This window comes from Malaclemys terrapin, chromosome 4, assembly GCF_027887155.1.
Source record: "Malaclemys terrapin pileata isolate rMalTer1 chromosome 4, rMalTer1.hap1, whole genome shotgun sequence".
Classification (NCBI taxonomy): Eukaryota; Metazoa; Chordata; order Testudines; family Emydidae; genus Malaclemys; species Malaclemys terrapin.
Genome location: NC_071508.1, coordinates 20,378,590 through 20,400,221, shown reverse-complemented (window position 1 = coordinate 20,400,221; position 21,632 = coordinate 20,378,590). Strand labels below are relative to the sequence as shown.

General features: G+C 53.8%; 1 protein-coding gene across 1 annotated transcript in view; it reads right to left on the bottom strand.

Moving 5' to 3' along the window:
* Positions 1–4,922: 4,922 nt before the first annotated feature.
* LOC128835693 (maestro heat-like repeat-containing protein family member 7) overlaps positions 4,923–21,632 on the bottom strand; it is a 35,701-nt gene continuing 18,991 nt past the window's right edge. Inside the window, exons 11-20 of the mRNA XM_054025279.1 lie at positions 20,406–20,584; positions 20,161–20,298; positions 18,628–18,742; positions 16,516–16,656; positions 14,129–14,305; positions 8,254–8,409; positions 7,271–7,372; positions 6,900–7,002; positions 6,395–6,454; positions 4,923–5,392 (exon numbers count right to left, since the gene is read on the bottom strand). Of these exons, the coding sequence (XP_053881254.1) occupies positions 5,208–5,392; positions 6,395–6,454; positions 6,900–7,002; positions 7,271–7,372; positions 8,254–8,409; positions 14,129–14,305; positions 16,516–16,656; positions 18,628–18,742; positions 20,161–20,298; positions 20,406–20,584 (1,356 nt within the window). The 3' untranslated portion in view covers positions 4,923–5,207. The remainder of the gene's footprint in view (positions 5,393–6,394; positions 6,455–6,899; positions 7,003–7,270; positions 7,373–8,253; positions 8,410–14,128; positions 14,306–16,515; positions 16,657–18,627; positions 18,743–20,160; positions 20,299–20,405; positions 20,585–21,632) is intronic.

Sequence of the window (21,632 nt, the reverse complement as noted above, 5' to 3'; positions counted from 1 at the left end):
ACAGTCCTTGCCTTGGCCCCTTGTGTCACGGGTGGACCACTATACCCGTATTCTCCACCATATGTAAGAGTATCCGGACTCACCCCTGCGGCGCCTCCTGCTGGTCGTCCAGGGAATTAGCTCTCCAGCCTCTGGAGTGACCTCTGCAGGCCAGTGATCCGCCTGTCCTCTGCACTCAGGCTCCAGTGTCCCTCCCGGGACCCCGGTGCCCCTTGCTCTGGGTGCTGCCCCCTGGCAGTACCCACACACGCTAGGTCTCCCCTCCCAGGGGAACCCCCACCCACTAACCCCACCTCACCTCAGGATAAGGCCACTGCCAGTCACCAGCTAGCCCCCACTCTCTGGGGCAGACTGCAGTATAGGCCACTCATCATCGGCAAGGTTGGGTTCGGACCTGCTGCCTTGGCCTAGCCCTGGGCTGCCCTCTGCAACCCCCAGTACCTCTTGGCCTATTACCAGGCCACAGCCTGGGGCTATCCAGGCTGGAGCTCCCCAGCTCCTCAGCCTTTCCCCAGCCCTGCTCCACTCAGGTATCCTGTCTAGCTCCCTGCAGCCAGGCCCTTCTCTCTCTGCACTCAGAGAGAGACTCTTGAGCTCCTGGCTCCCAGCCTTCTTATACAGGCCAGCTGGGGCCTGATTGGGGCATGGCCCAGCTGTGGCTACTTCCCCAATCAGCCCAGTAGCTTTTCCCTTTGCCCCAGCCCTCTTCTAGGGCTGTTTTAAACCTCTCAGGCAGGAGCGGGCTAGCCAACCTGCTACAGTAGGCCTTTATCTAGGCCTGCAGCCTGGGGTTTTGCCCAGCGCCCTCAATCAGGGCGGGGCGGCAATCGAGAAGGGGCTGTGGCCTACAGGCAGGCAGGCAGAGCAACAGAAGGTCCATTTGCCTGGCCACTGATCAGGGTGGGGCAGCAAGCAAGTAGGGGGGCTCTGGCCTACATCCGGCAGAGCTGTGGCAGTCTAGGGGAGGTTACCTCTCTGGTGGGAGAGTCAGCACAACCGTCTGGCATCCGGATTCAGGTGGGAGCCAGACCAATGCAGGCCTCCTGACAACCAGGTGGGGATGCTACCACTCCTGACGTTGGGTTGCCGGGGGTAGGGGAACCCAGGCCCTCCCACTCACCTACGTCCCATCCCAGGGCCCTAATAGAAGCGGAGTGGCCTGCCACTGGGTCAGTGGGGAAAATCCAACTGCAACACACTGGCTGGCTTGTAGTCAATGACACAGCTGAATCTGATTTGGCTTCCCTGGGCTCCTTCCTGCACGACCATTCTGTGTGTACATGGGTTCCAGGGTTGTTGTTTGCTTTGGACCACGAAAAAGTTCAAGGAGCTGAGATTACAGAAAAGTCCCATAAAATGTAAAAGGGCTTAAAGCCAATGGGGTTCTCTCTCTCCCTCTTTCTCTCTCCACATACACCACATCTATCTATCTATCCCCATACACCCCCTCTATCTATCTAGCTACATACTCCATAGACTCATAGACTTTAAGGTCAGAAGGGACCATTATGATCATCTGGTCTGACCCCCTGCATGCTGCAGGCCACAAAACCGTCCCTACCCTTCCCTTGACTCTGCTGATGAAGTCCCCAAATCCTGTGTTTTAGTGACTTCAATTGGCAGAGAACCCTCCTGCTAGCGATCCCTGCCCCATGCTGCGGAGGAAGGCGAAAAACCTCCAGGGCCTCAGCCAATCTACTCTGGAGGAAAATTCCTTCCCAACCCCAAATATGGCGATCAGTAATACCCCGAGCATGTAGGCAAGAGTCTCCGGCCTGACCCTTGTTAGCCATTATACTATTTACCTACCATTGCTCGGTATTCCTCAGATAATATGTTTTATCATTAAACCATTCCCTCCATAAACTTATCTAACTTAATCTTAAAACCAGACAGGTCCCTCACCCCCACCGTTTCCCTCGGAAGGCCGTTCCAATATTTCACCCCTCTGACGGTCAGAAACCTTCGTCTAATTTCAAGCCTAAACTTCCCCACGGCCAGTTTATATCCATTCGTTCTCGTGTCCACATTAGTACTAAGCTGGAATAATTCCTCTCCCTCCCTTGTATTTATCCCTCTGATATATTTAAAGAGAGCAATCATATCCCCCCTCAGCCTTCGTTTTGTCAGACTAAACAACCCGAGCTCCTCCAGTCTCCTTTCATACGACAGGTTTTCCATTCCTCTGATCATCCTAGTGGCCCTTCTCTGCACCCGTTCCAATTTGAGTTCATCTTTTTTAAACATGGGAGACCAGAACTGCACACAGTACTCCAAATGAGGTCTCACCAGCGCCTTATACAACGGAAGCAGCACCTCCTTATCCCTACTAGATATGCCTCGCCTAATGCATCCCAAGACCGCATTGGCTTTTTTCACCGCCACATCACATTGTCGACTCATAGTCATCCTCCGGTCTACAAGAACCCCTAGGTCCTTCTCCTCTTCCGTTACTTCTAACCAATGCGTCCCCAGCTTGTAACTAAAATTGTTGTTAGTCATCCCTAAATGCATCACCTTACACTTTTCACTATTAAATTTCATCCTATTTCTGATACTCCAATTCACAAGCTCATTCAAGTCTCCCTGCAGCATATCCCTATCCTCCTCCGAATTGGCAACGCCTCCCACCTTCGTATCGTCCGCAAACTTTATCAGTCCACTCCTGCAATCGGTTCCGAGGTCAGTTCTAAATAGATTAAATAAAATGGGTCCCAAAACCGAACCCTGAGGAACTCCACTGGTAACCTCCCTCCAACCTGACAGTTCACCCTTCAATACCACCCGCTGCATTCTCCCCATTAACCAATTCCTTATCCACCTCTGGATTTTCATATCGATCCCCATCTTTTCCAGTTTAATCAATAATTCCTCATGGGGTACAGTATCAAACGCTTTACTGAAATCCAGGTATATTAGGTCCACCGCATTTCCCTTATCTAATAAGTCCATTACTTTCTCGAAGAAGGGGATCAGATTCGTTTGGCACGATCTGCCCTTCGTAAAACCATGTTGTAATTTATCGCACTTGCCATTAACCTCAAGGTCCTCAACTACTTTCCCTTTCAGAATTTTCTCCAGCACCTTGCACACTACAGATGTTAAACTAACAGGCCTGTAGTTACCCGGATCACTTTTTTTCCCTTTCTTGAAAATAGGAACCACATTAGCTATTCTCCAGTCTAACGGAACCACTCCCGAGTTTACAGATTCATTAAATATTATCGCTAATGGGCCTGCTATTTCCCGCGCCAATTCCTTCAATATTCTCGGATGAAGATCGTCCGGTCCTCCCGATTTAGCACCATTAAGGCATTCGAGTTTTGTTTCTACCTCGGATACGGTAATCCCCCATTCTGCTTGCCCCTCTGTCACGGTGCTAGTATCCCTAATACCTTCATTGGCCTCATTAAACACCGATGCAAAATATTCATTGAGATATTGTGCCATGCCTAGATTATCTTTAATCTCCTCTCCGGCGAAAGTCTTCAGCGGTCCGACTTCTTCCTTCCCCCCTCTATCTATCCCCATACACCCCATCTATCTATCTATCCCCATATACCACATTTATCTATCTATCTACATACTCCCCCTCTATCTATCTATCTATCCCCATACACCCCATCTATCTATCTATCTACATACTCCTCCTCTATCTATCTATGTATCTATCCGCATACACCCCATCTATCTATCTATCTATCCCCATACACCACATCTATCTATCTACACACTCCCCCTCTATCTATGTATCTATCCGCATACACCCCATCTATCTATCTATCTATCCCCATACACCACATCTATCTATTTATCTATCTACATACTCCCTCTATCTATCTATCTATCTATCTATCTAGAGGGGGAGTATGTAGATAGATAGATGGGGTGTATGCGGATAGATAGATACATAGATAGATAGAGGGGGAGTATGTAGATAGATAGATAGATGGGGTGTATGGGGATAGATAGAGGGGGAGTATGTAGCTAGATAGATAGAGGGGGGTGATGTCGCTAGATATGTGTATGGGGATAGATAAATAGATAGAGGGGGTGTATGGGGATAGATAGATGTGGGGGTGTATGGGGGTAGATAGATAGATGTGGTGTATGTGGAGAGAGAAAAAGGGAGAGAGAGAACTCCATTGGCTTTAAGCCCTTTTACATTTTATGGGACTTTTCTGTAATCTCAGCTCCTTGAACTTTTTCGTGGTCCAAAGCAAACAACAACCCTGGAACCCATGTACACAGAGAATGGTCGTGTAGGAAGGAGCCCAGGGAAGCCAAATCAGATTCAGCTGTGTCATTGACTACAAGCCGGCCAGTGTGTTGCAGTTGGATTTTCCCCGCTGACCCAGTGGCAGGCCACTCCGCTTCTATTAGGGCCCTGGGATGGGACGTAAGTGAGTGGGAGGGCCTGGGTTCCCCTACCCCCGGCAACCCAACGTCAGAAGTGGTAGCCTCCCCACATGGTTGTCAGGAGGCCTGCATTGGTCTGGCTCCCACCTGAATCCGGATGCCAGACGGTTGTGCTGACTCTCCCACCAGAGAGGTAACCTCCCCTAGACTGCCACAGCTCTGCCGGACTGTAGGCCAGAGCCCCCCTACTTGCTTGCTGCCCCACCCTGATCAGTGGCCAGGCAAATGGACCTTCTGTTGCTCTGCCTGCCTGCCTGTAGGCCACAGCCCCTTCTCGATTGCTGCCCTGCCCTGATTGAGGGCCCTGGGCAAACAGACTCTCTACCATTACTTGGCCTGACTGCAGGCTAGAACCATTAACACTGAGCTACTTTTCCCCTGAACCAAGGTACCCGGAAGTATCATAGCAAAGGGCGTGGTCTCCCGCCCAGACGGACGGGGAGGGAGCCGTGAATCCCTTACAGTCTCTCTTTCTACTCATTCATACTTTTTCTCTAAATATGTCAAAACACAGGCACACAACCTTCCCCCGGCCAAACACAGAAAAATAATACAAAATAAATTTTCAAAATGGCAGACGGCACCAAAAACATACACGACTGGAAATGGGGAGGGAGGGCGGGACGTAAATGCTACACAGTGCATGGAAACCTATCAAAAAGTACATGGTGATGAAAGCTATCGAGCAGTTAACTACTCACATGGCTGCGCAGAGCAGGCGGCCAATGGGGAAGAAGCCATGGTCTGGCACGAAGCTCCCAGGGAAGGGAGGCTGGCTTTTCCCAGAGCTAGGGCAGCTGGGCAGCTTCAATGACCGGGCTCTCCTTAGTGCACATTGTTCTTATCCTATGAAAGCATGTCCATAGGCTGCTGTGGGCTGGCGGGTGGTTCTTGAACGCCTCCAGGATGAAGATGGTCTGAGAAGCCAGGCTTTGGACCGAGGAGTTGCTGTCCTGCTGCAAGCCTTTGAGGTCTAAGATTGAAAGGAAGGAAATGGAGGTCAGAGCCACAGAGCTCTGGAGAGCCCCAGCAAACCAAGCCAGTGCTGTACCTCTCGGCCTGTGACAAGGAGGCAGCAGGCTGGGAGGCGGGAGGCAGGGGACTAGCAGGAACAACCAGCAACCTTCACTAAACATCCCTGCTGCCCTCCACAAATGAGGGAGCCTCCAGACACAGGCAAGAAGTCCCAATGAACCCCATTTACTCACTATTTCTAGGACTGCCCCATCCCTGCAGTATCTGAGCACCTCATCCCTGCCTGTATTTACCCTCCGCCTTCCCCCCAATGCACAGATGGGCACTTAGGTCCAGAGAGGGGGAGAGTCATAAAGGGGGCTTGGACATTGTTAGGCTATGCCTAACTTTAGGTGCCCTGCTGCCATCCAGGAAATGCCGAGGAGGGAGCTCAGCCATTCTCTAGCTCTGGTTGGGAGGCCCAGCTGTGAACCTGCTCTGGGAGTGAGAAGCCTGAGCTATATCACTCCCCCCCTCCACCATTCGCCAACAATGTGGAGATGCTGCTCTGCCCTGCGCTGCCCAGGGGTCCGGGCACGCAGCAAGGAGGTAGGTGACCGGACGTCACCTCTGCCTCATTTGGAGCAGTGGCTTCACCCCAGGCACCCCACGTGGAGGTGACTGCTCTAAACACTGGGCTAGTGAGTGCAAGGGGGGAGGCAGCACCCCACCTCGGCTGTGTTTGGGGGGGGGGCAATCGTCTCTGAAGGCCAGCCAGCTCAGGCCCAGTTTGGGGATCTGCCAGGCCGCAGCTCTGAGGTCAGGGCTAAGTGCCTGGCACATGCCAACCAGCAGACACGACAGGGTGAGGAGGCAGCTGATCAGGGGTTTGGGGATCTACATTTTGCATCCCTTTGTGGCTCTCGCCCGAGATCCTGCTGGCGTCGGAGATTGAACCCAGCCCACGGCCCTGGGCCGTTCATCCCCCTAGCGCTCAGTGCTCAAAGCAGGTACCACCCACCGTTGCAGATGGCATCCAGCTTGTCCTGGCTCCTCTGGTCCAGCTGCCGGGCAGCGAGCCCTACACATACAAACAGCTCGTCACATCCCCGCAGCCCCAGCGAGGGTGTCAAATGTCACCCTCCAAGCAACCCCTCGCTTCCCCCGCCCCTCGCTGGCCAGGACGGTGCTCCCGAGTCCCCAGGGGAAAGGGTGAGTCCCCAGGGATGGTTACAGGGCTGGTTGCCAAAGGAGAGCACAGCACCTTGAGGGTTCACTACCAAGAGCCCATGGTGGGGTATGGGGGGGGGGAATGGGGACTGCATGGGGAGCAGTGGGGTTAGAGGGGGCCCATCAGCCGATCAGGGCAGTTTGGGGTGAGCTTGCTCCTGCGGACTTCTGACACCCTTGATCCTGCATTGGACAATCAGGAGCCCAAGGGTTACTTCTCGCTGCTGGCAGGGACTGAGGAGAGCCTGGGACCGGATCCAGCCCCCCTGTTAAAGGGACCCCTGCTCTGTGGTTACCTATGAACCTGATGGCCGCTTGTCTAAGTGGAGTCTGTGGGTTCTCCAGAAAGGCCATGGTCTGGCACAGAAAGTTGTTGGCTCTCCCCTTGTAGCGCGTCAGCTAGGACCAGAACAAGGGAGCACAAGGTTATTAAAGGCCTTTCCGTCCCGCAGGCCGGGTTCCAGGTGTGTGGAGCGCACGTCCTGTTTTCACCCCTCTTTCCTGTGCCGGGGGGATCACGCAGAGGGACTACACCCAGGGCCAGGAGTGGTCCCAGGGCTGGGGCTCAGTGTGGGCACAGAGCCGGGCAATGGGGGGTGCCCTATCCACCGATTCCCCCGCTCCTACCACGAGGGCTGCGCAGTGAATGACCTGAGGGCTCCCTCACCAGGCAGTCACAGCTTTGCCAGATATCCTTGCGCTGGATGAAGCCACCAAGCTGGTGCCACTTCAGGAATTCTGCCGCACTGCTGAGGGTGTCCCAACACACCTGCAAAACAAGTGGGGCCAGGGCGAGCCGGCCACGGTTACGGGAGCTGGAAGCCACTAGCCTCGTTACCCGGAGGCGGGGAGACCGTGCATGCTGAACGCTTCCCGGCCCCAGGTTGCTTGCGGAAGGGCGGTGGTGTGGCTAAGGCAATAGCTGGAGACCTGACTCAATTCCCAGCTCTCCCTGCAGGAACTCAGGCAAGTTGCTTAGGCCCAGGGCTGCAAAGGGATTTAGGTGCCTAATGCCTATGGGTGATCAATACTTTTGAGGCGCTAGGCCTCATGCTGTGCCTCAGTTCCCCTCCTCATGGTGGGTAGGAGGGAGAATTCATTAGTGCTGGTGGCATTTGGCTCCCAAGTGATGGTGGCCATGAGCGCTAGCATGTGCAGAGACACCTGGGGCGGGGAGTGGGGGGGCGGCTTGGGCATCTCATGTCTAGTACAGGCTGTCCGGGCCGCTTGGCCAAGGGCACACTGGGTCCTGCGCACCATCTGGAGACTGGGTAGCTCTGCTCCTGGTAGGGGCCATGGCCAGGGTTGTGCTCTTCCCACCAGCACAGCCAGGGAATGTGCGGAGGCCAGTGGCTGTAGGAGTGGTGAGGCGACCCCTCCCCCCACCCAATCTCTCAGCCTGGCTGCAGGGGGGGAGTGTTGGGCTCAGAGGATGCAGGGAAGACTCAGCAGTTGGGTGGGGCGCCATGGTCATGGCGCTACTGCACTCAACGTTCAAGTGATTTTGAGCGCCTGACTGTCACAGCACTGAGCACCTGCCCTCTGTCAGCGAGACCCTTTAAAGAGGGGGTGTCACATGCTGCCCCCTCAAAACAAATTACTGGTCACTCTGTAACGGTATCCGCTGCAGGCTCCAGCTCGTGGCCTCACCTGGGACACGTTGGGACGCTCATCATGCACAAGGAGGAGCAGCGGGACCAGGCTCTGGAGCACATGCGCCTTCATCCGCCTCCTGTCGAGCCCCCTTACAAGCTCCAGCAGGTGTTTAAAGAGGGTGATGGAGAGCACCCGGAGCCTGCTGGTCACCTGCAAGAGACGACGTGGGGAGGAGACGCTGTGACAGTCATTCTCACCCAGCGGGGCGAGCGCTCACTGTGCCAGAGATGTCTGCCCTGCAGGGGGTATTGGTAACTCACCCCCCAGCCATACAGCCACAGCTGGGGCCAGAGTCTCATGGGCATAGCGCCATTGAAGGCAATCGAGATGCAGATTTCCACCAGTTGAGGGGCTGGCCTGGTAACTTCTTGGCCAGGGAGAGCAGTAAGGTGGGGTGAGACTGCCCCTGGGCTCTCACAGCCAGCTCTGGGCACACTGACATCAGCACACACCTGTGTCAGCCAAGGGGGAATGCTCAGGGCAGAGCAGCGCCAGGACAGGGGCGGCAGAGAGGGAGTGATGAGGAAAGATTCAAAGAGCGAAGGAGGGGGTGTAGTTTGTCCTCCTGCTTTGTGGGCCCAGCTCACACTGCTCTTGACCCACAGCGGCCCTCTAGCCAGGCCAAGGGGGCCAAGCGTGGGGGGCAAATTCCTACACTGGTGTTTGTTCAAGCCACGCACAGGGACCTGGGGTGGATTTAACCCAGGGCCAAGGAGTGGTAAATGTGCAGGAGTTCCCAGATAGGGGGCCTTGGAAGCCATGACTGGAAGCCACCCAGCCTCCAGGGGCTCGGAGTGGGCTGAGGGTTGCCCCACTCCTGTGCATGGGTTTCTTGTTAACTCAGAGCCAGCCCCGCTTGGTCACATGGTGCTGCTGGGCCCCCGCCCTGCATGGCTGCTGGCAGAGCTGAACCAGTCCAGTGACCAGGGAGGCTGGGCGAGCTGTGCCAAGCAGGGAGAACCAGGAGCAATAGCTGGATGCTGTAGGGAGGGGCCACTGCTTTCTGGGAGGTGAGGCTGAGGGGGCAGCCTGGGGACGGGGTGACTTGAGCTGTTCTGGGAGTGGCTGAACCTTTAAACGGTGACCCCAATCAGCAGTTACATGTCACCTCCGGGCACCAGGTTCTAGACAAGGCAGTTCTCTGCGTGACATCTGTTGTAAAAGTGTTCATAAGTTCACCTCACCTCAGTCCCTGGAAAAATCATGGAGCAGGTCCTCAAGGAATCAATTATGAAACACTTAGAGGAGAGGAAAGTGATCAGGAACAGTCAGCATGGATTCACCAAGGGGAAGTCGTGCCTGACTAACCTAATTGCCTTCTATGAGGAGATAACTGGCTCTGTGGATGAGGGGAAAGCAGTGGATGTGTTATTCCTTGACTTTAGCAAAGCTTTTGATACAGTCTCCCACAGTATTCTTGCCGCCAAGTTAAAGAAGTATGGGCTGGATGAACGGACTGTAAGGTGGATAGAAAGCTGGCTAGATCGTCGGGCTCAAGGGATAGTGATCAATGGTTCCATGTCTAGTTGGCAGCCGGTTTCAAGCGGAGTGCCCTAAGGGTCGGTCCTGGGGCCAGTTTTGTTTAATATCTTTATTAATGATCTGGAGGATGGTGTGGACTGCACTCTCAGCAAGTTTGCAGATGACACTAAACTGGGAGGCGTGGTAGATACGCTGGAGGGTAGGGATCAGATACAGAGGGACCTAGACAGATTTGAGGATTGGGCCAAAAGAAACCTGATGAGGTTCAACAAGGACAAGTGCAGAGTCCTGCACTTAGGATGGAAGAATCCTATGCACTGCTACAGACTAGGGACCGAATGGCTAGGTAGCAGTTCTGCAGAAAAGGACCTAGGGGTCACAGTGGACGAGAAGCTGGATATGAGTCAACAGTGTGCTCTTGTTGCCAAGAAGGCTAATGGCATTTTGGGTTGTATAAGTAGGGGCATTGCCAGCAGATCAAGGGATGTGATCGTTCCCCTTTATGCGACATTGGTGAGGCCTCATCTGGAGTACTGTGTCCAGTTTTGGGCCCCACACTACAAGAAGGATGTGGAAATATTGGAAAGAGTCCAGCGGAGGGCAACAAAAATGATTAGGGGTCTGGAGCACATGACTTATGAGGAGAGGCTGAGGGAACTGGGATTGTTTATTCTCCAGAAGAGAAGAATGAGGGGGGGGGGGATTTGATAGCTGCTTTCAACTACCTGAAGGGGGGTTCCAAAGAGGATGGAGCTCGGCTGTTCTCAGTGGTGGCAGTTGACAGAACAAGGAGCAATGGTCTCAAGTTGCAGTGGGGGAGGTCTAGGTTGGATATTAGGAAACACTATTTCACTAGGAGGGTGGTGAAGCACTGGAATGCTTTACCTAGGGATGTGGTGGAATCTCCTTCCTTGGAGGTTTTTAAGGCCCGGGTTGACAAAGCCCTGGCTGGGATGATTTAGTTGGGAATTGGTCCTGCTTTGAGCAGAGGGTTGGACTAGATGACCTCCTGAGGTCCCTTCCAACCCTGATATTCTATGATTCTATGATTCTTTTAGCCTGTTTATCTGATTTGGCTGCGCTCTTCCTGTCTGGCCACTTCGTAGTAGGTTCTTGGAACAGTAGTTCTGAGTTGTCTTTCCATGAGGAGTTGTGCTAGACTAGATGCAGGAGCTGCTGTTGGTGTTGATCTGTAATTCAGAGGAGCAAGGAATGGATCTTCCTGCTGTCAGATGTTTTTGGCTGTCTGCGCAGCTCTCTCAGCCTCTCCATTCGCTTGTGAGTAATTTGGGCTGCCAGTGATATGAGCAAAATCATATTTCATTCAGACTGACTTAAATTCTGCTGCAGTGAATTGTGGGACATTGTCCATCACTAGTTGTTCTGGATACAGAAATGAGCAAACGTACACTTCAGTTTCTCAATAACACTGCAACATGTTATGTCTTTCAAGTACATTATTTCTATATAGCTGGAAAAGTAGTCCACAATGACCTGGCAATGATGTCCTCTGAATTCACAAAAATCTGCAGCTAGTCTTTCCCAGTTCTCTCTCTTGTAGAGGTGGTTGTTCACTGGTTCAGCATTGCCTCTTAAGTTGATTTGGACTAGATCACCTTTCAAAAGCCCAATAGCATCAGATCCTCAAGTTCTTCCATCTTTCTCACTAGGCCCATCATGGCTGCTACACTGCAGCTGAGAAGGTTGTTGGTCTTTGATCTCATACACACGGAACGCAAAGCTTTTGTCTTTGTAAATTGCTTCGGTGCCCATGCAGTTCAAAATCCCTTCAGGGAGGGTCAGAGCTGTGTGACATCAGCTCTCGAGTCAACTTTAAAGTCAATAGTCTTGCTTTGAATATTCAATGTCACTTTCCAGGCGGGCGCCATGTCATCACAAGTGATAGATCCCAGAATCAATGGGTCTTGATTGTCTGCAATATGAGTCAACTCCCTGACTGCTTCAGTGCAACGAACAGCTGCAAAATGTCCATATTTCAGGCATTTATTACAGCATGCGCCTCTGGCTGGACATGTATCATCCCTTGGGATATGACTTTTCCACACCTTGTGCATGTAGACTGGCATTTGTCCCTCTTAGCCTGCGAATTCTCTCTCCTTACCTCAGGGATTTTATGAGAAAGACTTTTAACACTTAAGTGTCTGTTTGTAGCTTTTAAGCTAGTTGCAGGTTTTTCAATTTGCTTTTGCCTGTTGTTTGACTAATTCTGACTCTTGCTAGCTGTATAGCTGTGGGTAGAGTTAAATCTCTCTTCGGCGGTAGCTACTGTGAAAGGTTTTTAGCAGTGTTGTTATAGCTGTGACAGTCCCAGGATATTAGAGGTAGGTGAGGGAATATCATTTAGACCTCACCTGGCTTGTCTCTATGAAAGGTTTTTATCTTTTAACCCAATAACCAGCCTGTTTCTGAAATTTTCATGTTTTACATTCCCCAAATCACAGTTTTCAGCCAGGGGATGCAGAGGTCTTCTAAAACTTTCAACATTTTCCCCTGGTTCTTGAATTCTTTGCTGAAAACATGCTCTTTAATAAACCACATTTCCCTTGGTTATAAAGTGTGCATCAATCCTAACCACAACCCTTGCATAGTTGTCTTTGTGATGGTCTTCAGTAAAGTCAAAGGAGGTAAAGATATGCTCTGCGTGCTTCTCCATAGCCTAAATTAAAGTCAATACCTGTATATCCCCAGTTCCTTTGTGCAGCTTGTTTGCAATGCAAAATCGTGCCAAACATTGTTTCCAGTCTGTCCATTGTGAAGGGTTATGAAAGGTGACGTTCTCTGGGGAATCAGAGTGGGACATGTTGATGAGGTCCTGCAAACTTCGTTGCTGTTCCTTCCGTCTGCAACCTGTGTTGCTGTTTTCCTTTGGTTTCTGTTCTTAGTTTACTCCTGACACCATATCATGTTCTGTACCAGATATGTACTGCCTACAGAGCTTGTTTACACACACCAGATGGACAGTGCTTAATTTGTAATGAAAGAGGTGCTGGGGCTCAAGCAATTTTTTTACAATCATAACTGATGCAGCAAGCCCAGAGATGCCAGGGCTAAGCCCTGGCAAGCCCTGGCACAAGTTGAGCACTGCAGATGGGTTCATCATAAGAACCGTTAATGCTCTGCTGGATACAGCTGAGGTTCATTTAAATAAGGTATTTTACAGAGCATCACCTAGTAGTCGAACAGTATCATACAGGGTAACATGCCATTACACAGGTAGCCTGGCTTGTTTGCTAGACTCCATCCCATGTTAATCTTACTAGCCAGCTGCTCCTGCCCCCGGTGTCAGCTCAGAGCAGCCGGGCAGGCTCTGCACAAAACTTATGGGAGCGGTCTGGGGGCATCAGAGCTGCACTGCAGTGGGCATAGGCAGATGTTGAATTGGCACCTCGCTGGTCTTCCCTCCAGTTGTTGAGGCCTATTTGCCTTTCCCTGGTGATGGGCGTTGTGTTCATTAACGCTATTTGGATTTAACACCCCCCCCATAAAGAACCTGTTCTGTTCCCCCCGGGCCCGAGAGAGGTTTGGTTTAAAGGGCTCGCCCCAGGGCGAGATCCTGCAGCTGGGGTCCAGGAGACCCTGGGAACAGCTTGAGCCGGGCCTGTGCCACTACTAAATAAAGAGCGGCAGGGTCCCAGCAGAGTTCGGCAGGGCTGAGGGTAGTATTTAGTGTTGTGAAAGCTGGGGAGGTGGGTGGACGCTCCAGGAGCCCCCACTGGGGGTTACCCCTAGAAGGCAGTAATGGATGGGCCCCTTTCTCCTGCCCACTTGCTGGATCTCATCATCCAGTGGGGGACTGGACATCAGTCTGGTGAACGTGCCGGCGGGGGCTAGTTTGTGGTTATGAAAGACCTGGGGAGAACTAGGCCCTCCTTTGACGCTGCGCTGCCATGAGAACAAAGGGGAGAGGAAAGGGTGGTAGCTGCAGAACCTACAAACGGAGCCGTTTCCTTATGGAGCTCCCAGGCCAGCTGTGGGATTCCTGGCCAGGGAGAGGAGGGGCAGGATTTTCACCAGGGTACCATCACTTGTCACCCTGGAAGCCAGCAAGAGCATTGCAGCACCCTGTGCTGCAGAGGCCCCCTCACTGCATGCAGACTCAGGAATGCATGTCCTTCCACAAGGGGAGCCTTGTCCCCAGGCTGCCCTGATCCTTGTCAGCAGGCCTGCAGGACACAAGGGTTCCCATCCTTTCTGCCATACGCTCTGATGGAGAGTGAGGTAGCAGAGGAAGGTGGGAATGGGCTCACGTCATTTACAACAATCCTTTTTCTGGCTAGGACCATACACAGGCCCCGCTAGCCCACCCGCCAGTCCCCATTCACAGGTCCGCAGTTTGAACGGTCTCCCATGGGCCACCAGGCCTTACATCATCAATGAAAGGCAGGAGTTTCTCAGCCACTTGCACAGCCGCGCGGCTGGCGCTCTGCCTGTCCATGCCGGCAAGGATGTTTTTCAGCACGGTGATGGCCTCGGCGATGATGTCCCTGTCTACCTCCTGTAGTTGCTCCAGGACCTCTGGCAGCAGACGCTGGAGTTTCCCCACCTGCGTGAAATGAGGAGCTGCTTTACAAAACACCCTCCAGTGACCCACAAGCCATTTCCAAAACAACGTCCACCTCCCCTGCAGACAGAGGCATGGGAACTAAGGGGGTGCTGCAGCACTCCCAGGTTTTACACGGGGCTCTGCTCCTGGCCCCGCTCACAGGGTCCCAGCTGTCAGCCCTGCGCCAACCCCCATCTGTGGCCCCAGCCTCGGTTCCCTTGCTCCATCCACCTCCCCCGCCCCCGGCTCCTGGAGCCATGGCCCTGCTCCTGAGCCCAGCTCTAGGGGTGGCAGGGGGTGTGGGCAGGGGTAAGGTGGGGTGCAGCACCTCCACTATAAAAAGTCTTCCAGCGCCCCTGCCTCCAGGTGACATGTTAGAACCTCAAAGCCTTTGCACAGCCAGCTAGGATCACGGGCAGCAGGGCCGGCTACCTGCAACATAAGCAGCTGCTTCCTTGTACCCCAGATCTCAGGGGATGGTATTTATTAGCGGGTATCATCTGTGGAAAGTTCTCTGCACAACACATTGACCCCAAATAAATCAAGTCTATTATTGTTATAGGGGTTCAAATAGCACCTCGAGGGCCTATCTGCAATCAGGGCTTGTGCCGGGGGATTTCCAGGCACAGTAAGAGACGTCCCCTGCCCTAGAGCTTACAGGCTAGGCACACAAAGGAAGGATTTCTATCCCCATTGTACAGACATGGAACTCAGGCACAGAGAGGCTACGTGACTCGCCCATGGTCACCCAGGGAGTCTGGAAGAGCCAGGAACCGAACCTGGCTTCTCCCGAGTCCCTGTCCTTACAGCCCAGCCTAGAGGAGGGAGCCAATTTTGCACACGAGTTCTAGGGTTGGTCTGTTACTAAAAGCCAGATTCAATCATTTCTGTATTTGGTTTTTGAACCTTTCAAAGACAGCCCCACAAAACATTTTTGGAGAGGGTCCAGAGAAGAGCTTGAGAACATGACCTATGAAGGAAGGCTGAAAGAATTGTGTTTGTTTAGTTTGAAAAAGAGAAGACTGAGAGGGGACATGATAGCAGTTTTCAGGTATCTAAAAGGGTGTCATAAGGAGGAGGGAGAAAACTTGTTCACCTTAGTCTCTAAGGATAGAACAAGAAGCAATGGGCTTAAACTGCAGCAAGGGAGGTTTAGGTTGGACATTAGGAAAAAATTCCTAACTGTTAGGGTGGTTAAACACTGGAATAAATTGCCTAGGGAGGTTGTGGAATCTCCATCTCTGGAGGTATTTAAGAGTAGGTTAGATAACTGTCTATCAAGGATGGTCTAGGCAATATTTGGTCCTGCCATGAGGGCAGGGAACTGGACTCGATGACCTCTCGAGGTCTCTTCCAGTCCTAGAATCTATGAATCTATGAAAATCTCAACCGGCATCAGGGAAAAAAATGTGTCAAATACAGGCTAACCGGTTCCGGAAGAAAAAATGAACCACAAGCAAGTGAAAACCAGGCTGAGGCGCATGGAACGATGGGAATGGTGTATGACAAAGAATTACAGTCACGCCCTCTCCATGTCTGATAGAATCGTAGTCCGGGTTTAATAAACCGGACTGACCCGCTATTCTCAAGGTAAGTAAATTATCATTAGTGAGAGTTGCCTTCAGATTGTCTCCTCTTTACCAGGCTGCCAGATCTGTGTATTTAAGCCCCAAGGGTTTTCTCTGCCTTCACTATACTGTGTGTATCAAACTTGTTATGAGATCTTAGCAGCAAAAGGCCCCTGTAGAGCTCTTCAGAGGAGCAAGTGCTGCGGGACAGAGCTGTGACATCAACAGTTAAAACCTATGAGGCTTTAAAAGGGGATTTGTAGGAAAAAATGGTTCCTAATTGAAGCGAAATGGCTCTGTCTGGGCGTCCCTGATCACTGGTGTCACCAGCATTCCCTGGGGTCTAGAGTCCACAGCTCTGCTGCTAATCTAGTGCTAGGGTTCTTTGGATCACAGAGACCCCAGACACAATCAGGCCCGGCAGTGCCAGGTACTGCACACACCCAGAGACACACCCCGCAGGAGCCAGGCTTGGAGACTTGCCCAAGGTCACCAAGCAGGTCAGTGACAGAGCCAGGAATAGAAGCCAGGGCTCCTGACTCGAGGCCAGGGCCATGTCCCCATGGAAGGTTTCAATGACCCCAGCCCTGCAGCAGCTCCCTGCGGTTCTGGGTTTATCCCCCAGCCCTCCTCCCCTCTCACCTTCTCTGGGCACAGGGACAGGTTCAGGAGGCCTTTGAGCGCCAGCCAGCGCACCACAGTGTTGGGGTCTCTCAGCTGCCCACTCAAGTGGTCCAGGATGGCGTCTTCCTGCTTATTGCCAAGGTCAGGGCACTGGAGGAGCTAACACATCAACAGCGAAACAAGCTAGAGAACGGGGCTGGACCCTCACGACTCATCTCTGCCAAGGGGCCCTTAGCTCCACCTGCCACGGGCACAGCATGCGCTGTACGCCGGGCACCGCGATTGGTCACTGTGTGTGCCCCACTGAAACGCTGCTAGCGCAACGGGCCCTCGAGGCTCCAGCCGAGATCAAGGCCTACCCTGCTCCCTCACTAAGGCTCAGCTGCATGCGGAGCAGGGAGGGAGGGGGCTGCAGCCTTGTGTTCCAAAGGGCCGCCCGGTCTACGGGGGGCAGGTGAATTGGCCGTGGATGGGCCCGGCCTGCGCATGGCATACGGACGTCAGAGGGGGCTTCAGGGCCGAGGTCACACAAGGGACCATTCTATGGAGCTGAGCCTTGGGGAACAAGAGACACCCGACCCTGGGCTTTGCTCCAGCCCCGCAACACCAGCTGGGGCCGGTAACAATGTCCAGAGTCAGTGACTCCACCCATAGGGCTTTAGGAGCTTTCCCTGCCCCTGGTCACCCACCCACCCCCAGAGCCACCTACTCCTCTCCTGGCCATAGGCATGGGCGGCGAGTTCTATGGGCCCTCGGTGCCTGGGCACCATGGGCCTCGGCCCCGCCTTCTGCCCCCACGTCTCCCGGGCCATTTAAAAGAGCCCGGGGCCCCCACTCACCACCCGCAGTGCAGCGGAGCTGAGCGGCTTCCTGCCTGCTTGCTCCACATGGCTGCCGGCCCCTCCCTGCGGCCCCTGAGTGGGGTGGGTCTGTGTCCCACTGTCACGGAGTGTGGGGGAGTCAGGGCCCCGCACCCCCCACTTCCTGTGATTCACCGTGACTCTCACCAGCCAGTAAAACAGAAGGTTTATTAGATGACAGGAACACAGTCCCAAGCAGGGCTTGTAAGTACAACCAGGACCCCTTTAGCCAGGTCCCTCTGGGGGGCAAGGATCTTAGACCCCAGACTTGGGGTTCCCTGCCTCTTCCCACCCAGCCCAAAACTGAAACCAAAACCCCTCCTGCAGGCTCTCTCCTCCTCCTTCTCTCCCCCTCTCCCTTTGTCCAGTTTCCAGGGCAAAGGTGTCAACTTGCCCCACCCCCCTTCCTGGCTCAGGTTAACAGGCTCAGGTACTGTCCCTCACCTAAAGTCATCCCCTGCTCTCCCATCCCCCATGCAGACAGTCCAGTAAAACTAACCGACATACCCAGGTCAATCCACCCCGCTCCCTACTGCGTCACACCCACCCCAAGCGCCCCTGCAGCCAGTAGGAAGCTGCGCGGGCAGTGCCTGGGGGTAGCAGCACACGGAGGCCCCCAGGCCCGCCCTGCCTAGGAGCCCCAGGTAAGCGCCGCACCCTCCCAACTCCTCCCAGAGCCTGCACCCCCACCCCTTTCCCACACCCCACTCCGGCCCCCAAACTCCTCCCAGAGCCTGTACCCCCTCCCTCCACACCCCCTCCTGCCCCCAAACTCCTCCCAGAGCCTGCACCCCCACCCCTTTCCCACACCCCACTCCGGCCCCCAAACTCCCTCCCAGAGCCTGTACCCCCTCCCTCCACACCCCCTCCTGCCCCCAAACTCCTCCCAGAGCCTGCACCCCTCACCCCTTCCTGCACCCCCACCTTCTGCCCCAGCCTGGAGCCTGCACCCAGCACCCAAACTCCATCCCAGAGCCTGCACCGCAGGCCCCTTCCCCCACCCAAACTCCCTCCCAGGGCCCAACCTCTCACCCCTCCTGCACCCCAATCCCCTACCCCAGCCCAGTGCCTGTACCCCAGACCTCCTCCCCCCGCCCAAACTCCCTCCCAGAGACTTAGACAGGTGGGAGGCAGTTTGGAGGGGCGGGCTCTGCTGGTCACCACCAAAATTTCTACAAACCTGCCGCCCCTGGCCATAGGTCAGTCCCATGCCACAGTCACCGCTGGGCTAGGGCTGTTCTCACGACCCTCACCCGCCAGTGAGGCTCACCTGAATGAAGAACGCCATGGCCGGGATGTACCGCCTATCATCCCTGCAGTTGAGGATGGCCATCAGCTCCTGGAAAATCCAGCAACGCTCCTGGAAACTGACCGAAACCATGGCCCTGGCATGGGAAACACAAACACCACATCATTGAGGTGGGCAAGGACTGGTTCTCCATTTACAAATCTAACCAGACCAGTGCCACAGGACAGGGGATCCCGGGTGACTAGTCACGTGCAGCTGGCATGGACTAGTTCCTGCTGGCTTAAAATGCCCAGCAGCCTAACTGCTAGAGACCCAGACCCTTAATCACTCTACAGGGAGCCCTTCCACGAGGCCAGCTCCGAGCACGCAGCGCTGGGCTGTGTGACCAAGTGGGAGGGACGTTCTTAATGTCTCCTCTGAATACTGTGTGGTTGCCTCAGTTTCCCCTATGCATTTCTTAAGTCTCCAGTGTGCATAAATGGCTGACAATCTGTCTCCTAGCAACAAATGGCCAGGGCCCTTCCCCCCTTGCAAGGGGATAGCTAAAGGTGAACAAAGATCAGGTGACCTCCTGGCCCAGGAAAGAGACAAAGGCCAGAAAGGAGGGGCTGGAGGGGGGTTTCAGTTGGGAGTTGGCTGGGGACGGGAAGTGAGTGCGGACGGAGTTGTCTGCCTCGCTGGGCCCCAGAATGGACCCGGCTGAGGGGTCCCGTTTGCTGTACCTACAAGCTCTGTTTTAGACTGTGTTCCTGTCATCGAATAAACCTCTGTTTTACTGGCTGGCTAAGAGTCACGTCTGACTGCGAAGTGGGGGTGCGTGCAGGATCCTCTGGCTTCCTCAGGACCCCACCTGGGGGGACTCGCTGTGGGAAGCGCACGGAGGGGCATATGCTGAATGCTCCAAGGAGAGACCCAGGAAGGTGAAGCCGTGTGAGCTTCTTGCCCTGAAGACAGTCTGCTCCGAGGGAGAGGAGGCTCCCCAAAGTCCTGACTGGCTTTGTGGGGAGCAGTTCCAGAGCATTGCCCGGGGACTCCGTGATAGGCTGCAAGAGAACTGCAGATAAAGAAGGGCGTCGGTGGGCTCGGTGGCCTTTCTCATGTGCCCAGATATTGGGTGATGAGAGACAGAAGGTGGGTTAGGGAATATCTTAGATTGGTCTAAGACAAGTGTTAGAGCTTTCTGTGTTAGCGTCTCTCTCTCACACACAGATGCTGGGCCAGCCAAAGACATTCCCTCCCCCGCCTTGTCTCTCTCATGTGCTGGGCCTGACAGGGCTACACCAACGCTGCAGACAGACATGACGGAGGCTGTCTTTGCCCAGCCACGCCTGCCAGAGCCACGCAGGAAGCGGTTTACGCCAGGCAGCGCAGGGTGGAGAAGTAGCCGACTGACCCCTCGGCCAACGGCACAGAGGCTGTGGCCTCTTCCACGCAGGCGATTGGGAGCCGCGTCTCACCCAGCGGGGAAGGCGATGTGGCCGTGTCCTGGGCCCAGGGACGGGAGATGCTACTGCGGTCAGTTCTGGGCAGCAGCCCCAGGGACAAGACACTCACCGGGCAAGCACCAAGACGCCTTCGTGGTGCATGTCGGCGTTCACGAGCATGCCCCAGCCACCCTGCTTGTGGATGAACGTGGTCTGGTCCCTGTAGCCAGCACATTGGAGCAAGGCTTGCATGGCATCCACCGCATACCTGCATGCAGAGCGAGCCTCTTGTTACTGAGCGAGCCCAGGCCAGGCTCTGCCGTGTGCCTGCGGGCGACAGTTCAGAACCAAGGCGGGATGTCGGGCTGGTGGTACCTGACAGGGCTGAAGGATGCAGGCGTGTCCCCCTGGTTATTCACCCTCTCGTTATGCATGGACAGCTCCACCGTATATGTGATCTGGAATAGCAGGGCGATGGAGAGCTGAGGGAAGAGCTCCTTCACTTGCTGTCTGCAGGCCTGCTCCTTGAAGATCTCGTACAGGGCTCTGGTGGCCTGCAGCCAAGAACAGGAGACAGATGTCACTGCAGGGCCTTCGCCCTTTCCACGCTCCCCCGAGGCACCTAGAGAGGAGGGGTGGGCTGGGGGCTAAGGCCTGGGATGCTGGATTCAATTCCTAGCCTGTGTGATCTTGGCTAGAACCACAGAAGGGACTTCGGCTCAGCGTTGCCATGCCTAGCTTCATGTGCCCTGCTGCCCAGTGGACTCACAGCCCTGAGTTAAGTGCCCAGGCTCCATATACGCTCCAGAGGGAGAGTCAGTTGGGCCAATTGTTAAAGAGGGTAAACGGGATGGCCTGGGTAATTTCAGGCCTGTCAGCCTGACATCGATCCCAGGCAAGATAATGGAGCGGCTGGTACAAGATTAAATTAATAAAGAATTAAAGAAGATAATTTAATTAATGCAAATCAACATGGGTGTATGGAAAATATTTCCGGCCAAGAGAATTGCGATCTGTTTTTTGATGAGATTACAAGTTTGGTAGAGAAAGGAAATAGCATTGGCATAATGTATGTAGACTTCTGTAAGGCGCTTGAGTTGGCGCCACACTCCAGTTTGATCGGAATCCTAGAAGGATACAAAAGTAACGTGGCACACATGAATTGGTTATAAACTGGCTGACAGGTCTCAAAATGTAATTGTAAACTGGGAATCAGCATTGCACTGGTGTGTTTCCAGTGTGGTCCCCGCAGGGATCGGGTCTTGGCCCTACACGATTTAACATTTTTATCAATGACCTGGAAGAAAACATAAAATCATCACTGATAAAATTTGCAGATGACACAAGAATTGGGTGAGTGGTAAATAATGAAGAGGACAAGTCACTGATACAGAGCGATCTGAATCGCTTGGTAAACTGGGGGGCAATCAAACAGTATGTGTTTTACTATGGCTCATTGTAAATGAATACATCTAGGAACAGGACGGGGAATTCTCTCCTGGGAAGCAGAGACTCTGAAAAGGACCTGGGAGTCCTGGTGGATAATCAGCTGAACAGGAGCTCCCAGTGTGGCGCTGTGGCCAAAAGAGCTCATGTGATCCT